Source organism: Vombatus ursinus, unplaced genomic scaffold (assembly GCF_900497805.2).
Source record: "Vombatus ursinus unplaced genomic scaffold, bare-nosed wombat genome assembly UNPS02014799.1, whole genome shotgun sequence".
NCBI lineage: Eukaryota > Metazoa > Chordata > Mammalia > Diprotodontia > Vombatidae > Vombatus > Vombatus ursinus.
In genome coordinates, this window is record NW_020954577.1 from 9,559,485 (window position 1) to 9,571,897 (window position 12,413).

The 12,413-nt window shown below is 39.4% G+C and overlaps 1 protein-coding gene across 4 annotated transcripts in view; it reads left to right on the forward strand.

Annotated features, from left to right (window-relative positions):
* The window catches only part of LOC114050462 (hyccin-like), a 114,483-nt gene that overhangs the window by 50,520 nt on the left and 51,550 nt on the right, over positions 1 to 12,413 (forward strand). For 3 of the 4 annotated variants that reach the window (XM_027872178.1, XM_027872176.1, XM_027872177.1), the window contains exon 2: positions 199 to 277. In XM_027872178.1, coding sequence (XP_027727979.1) covers positions 227 to 277 — 51 coding nt within the window. In that variant the 5' untranslated portion in view covers positions 199 to 226. Of the gene's footprint in view, positions 1 to 198; positions 278 to 10,391; positions 10,413 to 12,413 lie in introns of those variants that run through there. The other variant, XM_027872179.1, reaches the window with a different exon arrangement.

A 12,413-nucleotide genomic window follows, 5' to 3' on the forward strand; every position in this document is an offset into this window, starting at 1 on the left:
AAGTTCAGGAGATTAAAGGGCTGAAACCTCCAGGGCAAAGTTTCTGGCTGAGAAGTAGAAAGTCAATAAGGATCAAGTAATTTTATTTAATAACATGATATAATTATTGAAATTAGATAACTTAAATTGTACAGTTTCTACTGTCAGTTGGCTATAAGGAAAACACTCAATTTTAACAATTTTGTCCATTCATTTTAGGTGAAAGGCTTTGAACAGATGTGGAAAGATGTTGACGACAGAGAAAGGGGTTGTGGAGGAATGGTTGTCAGAATTCAAGGTAATGTTTTACTGTGTAATAATGTAAACATACTAGAAATAAACCTTATTCCAAATTAAATTAAATTTTGCTTGTGATGTTAGCAAAACGAATTATCTGTCCAAATCATGAGTGTGCCTAGAAAATTCCTATGAACAATTGTTTGGATTTTTCCCCCCCTTCTGATTCAAAATAAGTTGATTTGCGTCACTTTTCTCCTACTCATACCAGTATTATGCTAATGCTAGCAATAATCCACAACGATGAGGAAGTATCATCTACAGTCCTGTTAATTCTATAGATAAACTCCTGCGATGTTACTAGCAATACAACAATAGAAATAGCTCCCTCTTCCTTCTACCTGTTTTCTCTCTGATACTTAACCTTTTCCTCTTTTAATAAGTCACCTACTTCCCTTGCCCTCCTTCCTATCAAGCCATGTTCTCTAAATCTAATTGCTATGTCTGTACAGTAAGCACAGTGATCAATCAATATATATATTTATGTAAACACACACACACACACACACACACACACACACACACACACACACACACGAGTAGAACCAACTGTAGAGGATGTGTTTTGCCCGTGATTGCAACATAGATCTTCATAAGTAAGTCAATAGTCAACAATAGTCAGTAAACATTTATTCAGCACTGACTATGTACCAGGCTCAGTGCTAAGTGCTGGGGATACAAAGAGAGTCCTTGCCTTCAAGGAGCTACCAAGCTAAGGGAAGAAAACAACACATAAAAACAAGGTGAGTGAGAGATTGCATGGACTATAATGAAATCCAAAGGAGTTTAGTGAGGCAGGAAATGAGATGACTTGCTCCCATGACCTTCCTAAATGGAGGATGGGGAGGAGCCTGGGGCAGGGAGTGGGGAGTGGGTGGCATGGAGGTTTCAGAGTTGATGTGATCTTGCAGAATAACGAATTTCTTGAGACCATGATGAAGTCCAAGAGTGCAGTCAGTAGAAAATGAAGGCCTTTGTTAATAAAAAGATCAAAATCAATAAACAAATTAGAAGAAAGATTAAGAATGAAGAAGTTTAGCATTCAATTGAGAAAACTATCTTGACCTATTTGAATGAGCTGTTGCTGCCAAAAAATGAGAAATGAATAAAAGAGTAGACCAGCACATATTATCACTGTTTCCTAAGGGATTTTAACCACTTGACATAAAGAGTAGACCAAAATTATCTTGAAACTCTCCCAGCAAGGAAATGCTTAATCTCTCAGCCAAATGGAAACATCTGGCCGCTGAGGATAACACCAGTTCAGAATATACACTTGTTTTGGAATCTTATGGAGGAGGATGGGGGGTGGGGGACCAAACAAGAAGGTGAGTCTATTGCAACTTCTGGGTCATGTGAGAAACTAAATTTCTTCTCTTTCCTCTGGCCTCTCAAACCTCTCTAGTAAAGAAATTATGCACTAAAGATAAAGCAACTTCAGCTGTTTCCATTGTCTGAGATATGCAGAACCCAAAAAACCCCTTCAAACTTATGAACTGATGCTCACAGGCTCTAAGCTCACTCATCACCTCTCCCTCACCCAACAGGCTACTGGCAGCCAGACTGGACTAGCAGACCAAAGGACATGACCCATGTTTACAGCAAAACCCACCCCCACATTCAGCAAAGTTGCAGGCTACAAATTAAATCCTCAAAAATCAATAGCATTTCTATATAATAATAACAAAACACAAGAAGCAATAATAGAAAAGGAAATTCCATTCCAAATAACTACAAAATGCATAAAATATCTGGGAATCAACCTCCCTAAGCACCTAAAAGACTTGTGTAGATTCAAATACAAAGTGCTTCTTAAAGAATTAAAGAGCATAGGTGGAGGAATATTCAGTGCTCATGGCTAGGCTGTGACAATATAATAAAAATGACAGAACTGCTGAACTTAATTTACACATTTAATGCTATACCAATCAAATGACCAAAGGAATACTTCACAAAACGATAAAAGATCTAGAATCTCAAGGGCAGTGAGGAAAAAAAGTAAGTAAAAAGCAGAACTCACACCTCCACACCTCATACTATATTATAAAGCAGCAGTTATCAAAACCATCTGGTATTGGCTAAAGAACAGAGAAATAGAGCAATAGAACAGACTAGACAAGGAAGGGTCAGGAAAAAAAAGAACTCAAGAACCCAATGTTTGGTAAAGTGGAAAACATGAGTTACCTAGGGTAAAACTTCCTATTTGATCAAAACTTCTAGGAAAACTAGAAAGTAGTCTGGCAGAAATTATGCTTAGACCAACACCTCCTACCCCTCTCCACAATACATTCTAAATGAATATGTGACCTTAATATTAAAGATCATACTGTAAAAAAATTAGGAAAGAAACATATATACCTCTCACAGCTATGGATAGGAGATATATTCTTAACCAAATAAGGGATAGAAGCAATTACAAAAGATAAAATAGGTAACTTTGATTATTTGGAACAGAAACTCTTCTGCCCAAACAGTATTAATGCATTGAGGATAATGGCTAGGATAAGAAGGGATGTGATTAAATGGGGGAAAAATCTTTATCAAATTTTTCTGAAAAGAATTTGGTATCTAAGATGTATAAACAATGTGTGTGTATTTATATATCTAATAGCCATTATCCAATAGATATATGGTCAAAGCATGTCAGTAAATCAACAAAAGAACTGCAAAGTATTCATAATTACATGAAAAAATTATTCAAATTACTAAGAGAAATACAAATCGAAATAGCCCTGAGGTTTCATCTCACCCCCTGCAAATTGGTCAAAATGACAAAAAATGGCAACAGTCAATGTTGGAGGGGTTAGGGAAGGATAGGCACACTGATACATCTTCAGTGGGGCTGTGAAATGGTGTGGCCATTTTGGAAAACAGTTTAGAACTATGCAAATAAAGTGACTAAAATGTTCATATCCTTTGACTCTTACTGGGCTCATTACCTCAAGGAGGCCGTCAATAAAAAAAAGTCTCCTATAATCCAAGACATTCATAGCAGCACTTTTTGTGGTGGCAAAGACTTTGAAACAGAGTTTTATGCCCCTCGATTGGGGAGTGACTAGAGAAATTGTGGTACACGGACACGACGGAAGATAATTGTGCTGTAAGAAAGGATGTGTGTGATGAATACGAAGAAGTCTGGAAAGATCTCTGTCTGCACAGTGATTACAACAACACAAATGGAAAGAGCAGTGGCACACCAAAGAATCACCAGTAAAGGTAGCACAATTATAAAGATCCAGCAGGACTCCAATGGAGAGAGATGCGAAGACATCTTCAGCCTACCCCTTTGTGGAGGGAGATTCACATGAGCCCACATTTTCAGACTTTTTCAATGAATTGATCAGTTGTGCTGATTTTTATCTCTTAAAAAATATAATTTGTCATATAAAATGGCTCTCAGGGAGGGGGAGGTATACTTAGGATAACTATAGTGATATAGGAAACATAAAATAGCAATAAAAACTTATTAAAAGAACAAGAAGAAATTGGAGAAAAATTAGTTATTGTGTGTAGAAAAAAAACAACAGGGGGGCAGAGCCAAGATGGCGGAGTAAAAGCAGTGACTTGCTTGAGCTCTCCCCCAAACCCCTCCAAATACCTATAAAAAATGGCTCTAAACAAATTCTAAAGCAGCAGAACCCACAAAAAGACAGAGTGAAACAAATTTCCAGTCCAAGACAGCCTGAATGGTTGATCAGAAAGGTATATCGTGCCAGGCTGGGAGAGGATCCCAGTTTGGTGTGGGCAGGCAGGCCACAGCAACGCTGGAGTAGGCCTCAGAGGGCTGAATCACCGGGAGCTGTGGCGGTTTCCAGACTTCTCAACCCAGGAACGCCAAAGACAACTTAGAAGGTCAGTGGGAAAAGTCTGTGACTACAGTGAGAGAAGGAGCTAGGTCTCAGCCACAAGTCCCGAGCGTGCCATCAGGGCAGCAGCCCTCCTGAGCTTCTGGCCACAGACAGAGGGGGAATTGAGTGGCTGATCAGAAGGGGATTGCAGGAAACTCTCTGCTGGTGCAGGATTCTCTTGCTTTGCCCATGCTTGGATCTCAGTCACAGTTCTGGGTGGTGGACCTAGGGTGAGGAGAAGCGCTGGTCTGGTGGAGCTTGTAGTGGCTGTGGAGAGGAAACTTTCCTCATAGTTCCAACACAGAAAAGAGTGCTCGTAGACCAGAGCACAGGCCAGGAAAGGAGTAAACACCTCGCCCTTGATCATACCACCTTGGAAGAACTGAAAATTTACAGGTCCCTAGAAGTATTTCTGAACACAGCTGCACAAAACCCCTGAAGCTTGGGACAGTACAGTCTCCACATTGGAAACAGATTGCTACCTTAACAAAGAGTTTATAACTCAAGTAATTGGCCAGCATCATGAGCAAGCAGTACAAAAAGAGTCAGACTATATTATCTTACTTTGATGACAAAGAAGATCAAAACATACAACCGGAAGAAGACAATGAAGCCAAAGCTTCTACATCCAAAGCCTCCAAGAAAAATATGAATTGGTCCCAGGCCATAGAAGAGCTCAAAAAGGATTTTGAGAAGCAAGTAAAAGAAGTAGAGGAAAAACTGAGAGTGTTGCTAAAGGAGGCCCAAAAAAATACTGAAGAAAATAACACCTTAAAAAATAGCCTAACCCAAATGGCAAAAGAGGTCCAAAAAGCCAATGAAGAGAAGAATGCCCTTAAAAGCAAACTTAGCCAGGTGGAAAAGGAAGTCCAAAAGCTTACTGAAGAAAATATTTCTTTAAAAATTAGAATGGAGAAATTGGAAGAGAGGGACAATTCGAGAAATCAAGTCACTGTAACACTAATCAAAAAGAATGAAAAAATAAAAGAGAATGTGAAATATCTCATTGGAAAAACAACTGACCAGGATAATAGATCCAGGAGAGAGAACTTAAAAATTATTGGACTATCTGAAAGCCACGATAAAAAAAAAAGAGCCTAGACATCATCTTTCAAGAAATTATCAAGGAAAACTGCCCTGATATTTTAGAACCAGAGGGCAAAATAGAAATTGAAAGAATCCACTGATCACCTCCTGAAAGAGATCCCCAAAGGAAAACTCCTAGGAATGTTGTAGCCAAATTCCAGAATTCCCAGGTCAGGGAGAAGATATTGCAAGCAGCCAGAAGGAAACAATTCAAGTATTGTGGAAACACCGTCAGGATAACACAAGATTTAGCAGCTTCTACATTAAGGGTCCGGAGGGCATGGAGTATGATATTCCGGAGGGCAAAGGAATTAGGACTACAACCTAGAATCACCTACCCCACAAAACTGAGTATAATCCTTCAGGGTAAAAAATGGTCATTCAATGAAATAGAGGACTTTCAAGCATTCCTGTGGAAAAGACCAGAGCTGAATAGGAAATTTGACCTTCAAATACAAGACTCAAGTGAAACATGGAAGAGGTAAACAGGAAAGAGAAATCATAAGAGACTTATTGAGGTTGAGCTGTTTACATTCCTGCAGGGAAGGATGATATTTGTAACTCATGAGTCCTTTGTCAGTATTGGGGTAGTGGGAGGGAAAAAATTATATGTTTGTATAGATAGATAGAGGACACAGGGTGAGTTGAGGATGAAGGGATATCTGAAAAATAAAGTTAAGGGGTGGGAGAGGATTATACTGGGAGAAGGAGAAAGGGAGAAGTGGAATGAGGTAAAATATCTCACATGAAACAGACAAGAAGGGACTTTTACATTGGAGGGGAGATGGGGGAAGGTGAGAGGGAATGAGTGAATCTTATTCTCATGGGATTTGGCTTAAGGAGGGAATAACATACACAATGGGGTATGGAAATCTATCTTACTCTGCAGGAAGGTGGGGGGGAAGGGGACAAGAGAGCAGGGGGTTGATAGAGGGGAAGGCAGATTGAGGGAGGGGATAATCAAAAGCAAACACTTCTGAGGAGGGACCGGGTCAAAAGAAAGAATAGAATAAATGGGGGATAGGATGGGATGAAGGGAAATATACTTAGTTTTTTACAACAGGACTACTATGGAAGTGTTTTGCATGATTACACATCTATAACCTGTATCGAGATGCTTGCCTTTTCGGTGAGGGTGGGTGGGGAGGGAATGAGGGAGAAAATTTGTAACCCAGAGTTTTAAAAACACTTGTTAAAAATAAAAAAAAAATTAAAAGAAAAAGAAAAAAAAACAACCCATCTGATTCAAAGCAAAACACCACCTTTTAGGCTCTCTTCTAGCAAAGTTTTTCTTGTGCATATGCCAAAATAAATAAGACTCCTTGGAAGATATATCAGAGAGATAACTGAGTTCATCCTTTTGATTATTAGTATGAAATGAGACATGTAACAGAAAGATGTATGTTTGACAAAAGTATTTGCCTTTGTCATGATGGATGGTCAGACAATGTCCAGACGGAAGACGGATTCCCTCTGAAGGGTGAGGTCTTCCATTTTCTCTTACTTGCAGATTCATCGTGCTCTTTGCATCAAGCCCCAGAAGATTACAAAGCCAGATTTACTAAAGAGGATTAGGCTCACCTACCTCTAACTGCACAGGAAAACACCAGTACACGCAGAGGGTCTGTTGTCTAGTTGGTAATAAGTATTCTGTAGAGCTGGTCCAATTGTATGTGTATCCTGCGTGAACACTGCAGCTGGAAAAAGAGCTGGGACCAGAATTGAGCAGGAGGAGGATAGTGGGCTTGGATTGCCTTTGGAAAACTGTGAGTTATTTTTGGTCACCTTGTGCTTCTCTCTGAAACAAGGGCCCATCTTTTTTTTTTAATTAATTAATTTATTTTTAGTTTTCAGCATTCACCTCCATAAGATTTTGAGTTCTAAATTTTCTCCCTCTCCCTCCCCAAGATGGTGTGCAATCTGATATAGGTTCAACATATCCATTCATATTAAACATATTTTCACATTAGTCATGTTGTAAAGAAGAATTAGAACCAAAGGGAAAAACCACAAGAAAAGAAACAAAACAAAACAAACAAAAAAAAAGAGAGAGCAAATAGTCGGCTTCCATCTGCATTCAGACTCCATAGTTCTTTTTCTGGATGTGGATATCGTTTTCCATCATGAGTCTTTTGGATCCTTGCGTTGCTGAGAAGAGCTAAGTCTATCAAAGTTAGTCATCACACAATGTTGCTGTTACTGTGTTCAATGTTCTCCTGGTTCTGCTCACTTCACTCAGCATCAGTTCGTGTAAGTCTTTCCAGGTTTTTCTGAAGTCTGCCTGCTCATCATTTCTTATGGAACAATAGTATTCCATTACATTCATATACCCCAACTTGCTCAGCCGTTCCCCAATTGATGGGTATCCCCTCAGCTTCCAATTCTTGACCACTACAAAAAGAGCTGCTATAAATATTTTTGTACATGTGAGTCCTGTTCCATTTTTTGTGATCTCTTTGGGATACAGACCTAGGAGTGGTATTGCTGGGTCAAAGGGTATGCACAGTTTTATAGCCCTTTGAGCATAGTTCCAAATTGCTCTCCAGAATGGTTGGAGCAGTTCACAACTCCACCAACAATGTATTAGTGTTCCAATTTTCCCATATCTTCTCCAACATTTATCATTTTCCTGTTTTGTCATGTTAGCCAATCTGATAGGTGTGATGTGGTACCTCAGAGTCATTTTGATTTGCATTTCTCTAATCAATAGTGATTTGGAGCATTTTTTTTGTATGACCATAGATAACTTTAATTTCTTCATCTGAAAACTGCCTGTTCATATCCTTTGACCATTTATCAGTTAGAGAATGACTTGTATTCTCATAAATTTGACTTGGTTCTCTATATATTTTAGAAATGAGGCCTTTATCAGAGACACTGGTTGTAAAAAATGTTTCATAGCTTTCTGCTTCCCTTCTAATCTTGGTTGCATTGGCTTTGTCTGTGCAAAAGCTTTTCAATTTAATGTAATGAAAGTCATCTATTTTGCATTTCATAGTGTTCTTTATCTCTTGTTTGGCCATAAATTCTTCCCTTCTCCATAAATGTGACAGGTAAACTATTCCTTGCTCTCCTAGTTTGCTTATAGTATCTGTCTTTCTATCTAAATCATGTACCAATTTTGATTTTATCTTGGTTTAGGGTGTAAGATGTTGGTCTATGCCTAGTTTCTGCCATACCATTTGTCAAATAGTGAGTTCTTTTCTCAGAAGCTGGAGTCTTTGGGTTTATCAAACAGTAGATTACTGTGGTCATTGACTACTGTGTCTTGTGTACCTAACCTGTTACACTGATATACCACTCTATTTCTTAGCCAGTACCAACTAGTTTTGATGATTGCTTTATAATTTATACATTATATGTATAATTTATACGTATGTAATTTATGAATTGGTATGGCTAGGCTACCTTCCCTTGTATTTCTTTTCATTAATTCCCTCAATATTCTGGACCTTTTGTTCTTCCAGATGAATTTTGTTATCATTTTTTCTAGACCTATAAAATATTTTCGGTACTTTGATTGGTATGGCACTGAATAAGTAAATTAATTTAGGTAGAATTGTCATTTTTTATTAGGTGGGCCTACCCATGAGCAACTGATATTTTCCCAGTTATTTAGATCTGACTTTATTTGTGTGAAAAGTGTTTTGTAATTGTGTTCATATAGTTCCTGGGTTTGTCTTGGCCAGTAGACTCCCAAATATTTTATAATGTATATAGTAACTTTAAATGGAATTTTTCTTTCTATCTCTTGCTGTTGGGCTTTTGTTAGTAATATATAGAAATGCTGATGATTTATGTAGTTTTATTTTATATCCTGCAATTTTGCTAAAGTTGTTTATTTCAAATAGTTTTTTACTTGATTCTCTAAGATTCTCTAAGTATACCATCATCTGCAAAGAGTGATAGCTTTGTTTCTTCTTTGAAAGGCCCATCTTTTTAACAGTATTCTTCCGGTGATGCTGTGTCTTTGAAGCACGAAGTCATAGCTTCCTAAGAATGAAAGTTGAGGGTTGCTCAAGGAGCAGTGGAGAGGCACATGGTGGGCATGGGCACACTACACACAAAGGATCATATATGAGAAGCTATATAAAGGATCTCATCAGAGAAATGAAACTGAAGGGGAGAAAATGGGCTACCATTTTGCTACCAAACTGATAATTGATGGACAGCCTGTGTGCTTCCATTGGTACTCACACACAATCGACAGGTGGCCCCCAACACTCTGCAGTGCTGGCTTGAACTAGATCAAAATGGAATTGGGAAGATTTTAATAAAATAAATAAAATAATAAAAAATATATAGATATGTTACCATGTGGTTTTCTAAGTCAGTGTACCCGAAGGGATCCATCTGTATGGGTTAGTAGCCCCCTGCTTCCATTTGAGTTTGGCCTCGCAGATCAAGAGGAAAGATCTGGCACATTAGGGTGAAATTCCTATGGAGGATATCTGGGAGGACAGGCACCGGGGCTGGGTAGACAGTGGTCTGTGTCAGATGGGTAAGGTCACAGACTCATCCAAGTTCTGAAGCGTATCTTCCCTGAGTTATGCCCTGGTTGTAGGTGGAGAGTCTAGAATGTCATACACAGTCCTGGAGTTAAGAGTTTGTCTATATTTTTAGTTGCTTAGCAAAATCTTATATATGCCTCCACTTTATTTTTATATTATATATGTGTGTGTCTATGTGTGTATATATGTATATATATATGTATGTATACACACACACACACACACACATATATATATATATATATATATATATATATATAAACATGTTCTATGTTGTTATAGATATGGTTGGTTTTTATTTTCCACTTCAGGAGTGCTTAACGTGTAACTGAATTACGATTTCTTGGCATTAGCTAACATGGTACAGATTGCCTGCAAGTGCTCTGTTTGTGCAGTGGACTGTCAGCCTAGTTAGAGGATTTTCCTGTTTATTGGAATGGTCACATTAGCAAACTTCAACACGGCCATCTATTCATCTATTTTCATAACAACAGAAGCAACTATTAATACAAATAATTGAAAACTAGGATTCATTCTCTCCTTTGGTTCTCAGACACTACTCATCTGTCCTGGACTCATCCTAGTGAACAAGATTCTAGCCCTCAATTACCTCAGGAAATAGGATGCTCTGCGTTCTGGAGGGCAGAAGTGGTCTCCTTTTACACCCTTCAGGCCACATTCGTTCTGTGGAGTAAGTCCTTTCCCCATGATGGCATGAGGAGTGGGTACTGGATACCTGACCCTGACTCCGATAGATGAGTAGAGTGTGTGATTTACAGCCTTTCAGAAGTTGTGTCTCACCTTCTTTATACATTCGGTTTCCAAGTTTTTCATTCTAGGAACAGTAATTTTTAGTTTAGAAGTTCTCTCTTATAGACACCAAACTATTGTTGCATATTAATAATGTGTTAAAAATGGCAGCTTCATTTAAAATTTAAGTTTAGTTCTTACTAGTTAGTGTAATCTTTGACCTTTATTTCTCTTATTGAGATTACTTGTGTTTGACCTTCTGTAGCTACTTTGTGTTGCAATGTGCTCTGACTATAGCTGTACACCATGACCTCATTTCTTAGAGGAGCTGGGCCCTGCCCTGGACCTGCACAGTTAAATGGTTATGGGTGTCAATCTGCCCCATTCCCCCGGAGGCCCCAGTAGAGCCGTCTGAGGTCATCGTATAGTGCTCCTGGCTACCATGCCTGGGCCACTTTTGGGGGTTGTGGATCACTGTTAGAGGGCTTCTTTCTGTCCTGGGCCTGTCAGTTTATTTTTCCCTCAGAAGAAATTGAGGTAAGAGAAAGGGGGAGAGGAAGAAATTCCTACTGATGCTTTGGGGAAGGATAGTACAGAGTTGGGTTGGTCAGTTATAAGGAGAGAATAAAGGGAGGAAAATGAAACTGGAGAAGGAGAGATGGAGGGACTGGAGATCACCATAAGAAGGGAGAAGAGGTTCAGGGAAAACAAGGTAGGGGACGAGTAGATGGCAGACAGGAGGCTATATACAGACAGGGAGATTTCAGAGTTTAGGATCACAGAAGAAACGCAGTTGTGGACAATAGTAAGACATAAGCTGTGACCAACTGTCCCTGGGAGTGACTGAGATGGAGGAGATAGATGGGTTAAGGGAACTGAGGGAATTGATGAAGCTAAAAGGCTGGGCTGTCTGAGGGGCATCTGCATGCCCACTGACGTCACTCCCCACTTGTAGCCTTGTGGGGGCCCTTGACTTGTCACTGTCCCTCACACCGCCTGTCCAATGTCACGTCTCTCCCTTTCCCCTCCACAGCAGCTCTCTTATCTGTCCCCTTCTCTCCACTCACATTGCCACCGATTCAGGCCTTCTTCACCTCCTCCCAGACCCCTGAATTTCCCACTGATTGGCCTCCCTGGCTGTGTCTCCTTTTTCTTTCCTGTGTTCCCCACAGCTACCAGAATTGGTCTCACCTCTTCATTTCCCTACTCAGCAGGCTCTAGTGACTCTCTGCTGCCTCCAGAATCACATGCCAACTCGTAAATCATGAAAACCCTTGCACTGCCCAGCTCCACCTTCCCTTTCCAGCCTCTGGCTGTCTGTTCTTTGATCTGGAAGAGGACAGGATGTCAGGGAAGTGATGCCATGACATACAAGTGAATTCGATTTCAATGAGAGAGGGCTGTGCAGAGTCACCAGCCTCACTCTCTCCTCCAGAGCCATCTGGGTCCGGGAAGACTAGAGATGGCCCAGGATATAGTGGGGGACCCTGGCCTTTTCAAACCAATGTCTTTAACAGGTTTTGGTTTGACTGAGACAAAGCCTATTCAGTGATTAAGGCTTAATAAGAAGTGAAGCAAAGAGTGGCCCCTTTAAAAAAAAAAAATAGATCTGGGAGGGGAAGAACCTCAGGGTTTCTGTCCAAAACAGAAATAATTGCTATTTACATTCATTCTGAGCCAATAAGGGTAGAAAATTCCAGGAAAATTGTTAATTTTCAGAAATAATCAAAGTGCCAATTTCTTGCCTTTTACATTGGTTACTGCAAAAGAAAAACCGTAGGAAAAACTGGGGAAATGTGCAGATTTATTTTGCTGGACTATATGTGTTTGTTGCAAGGAGTGTTGTTTTTTTTTGTTTGTTTTTTTAAATTGTTCAGATAGCTGGGACCAGTGGAAGGTTGAGGTAATACGTGTAAAAATAAATGATTAGTTGTTTTTTTTT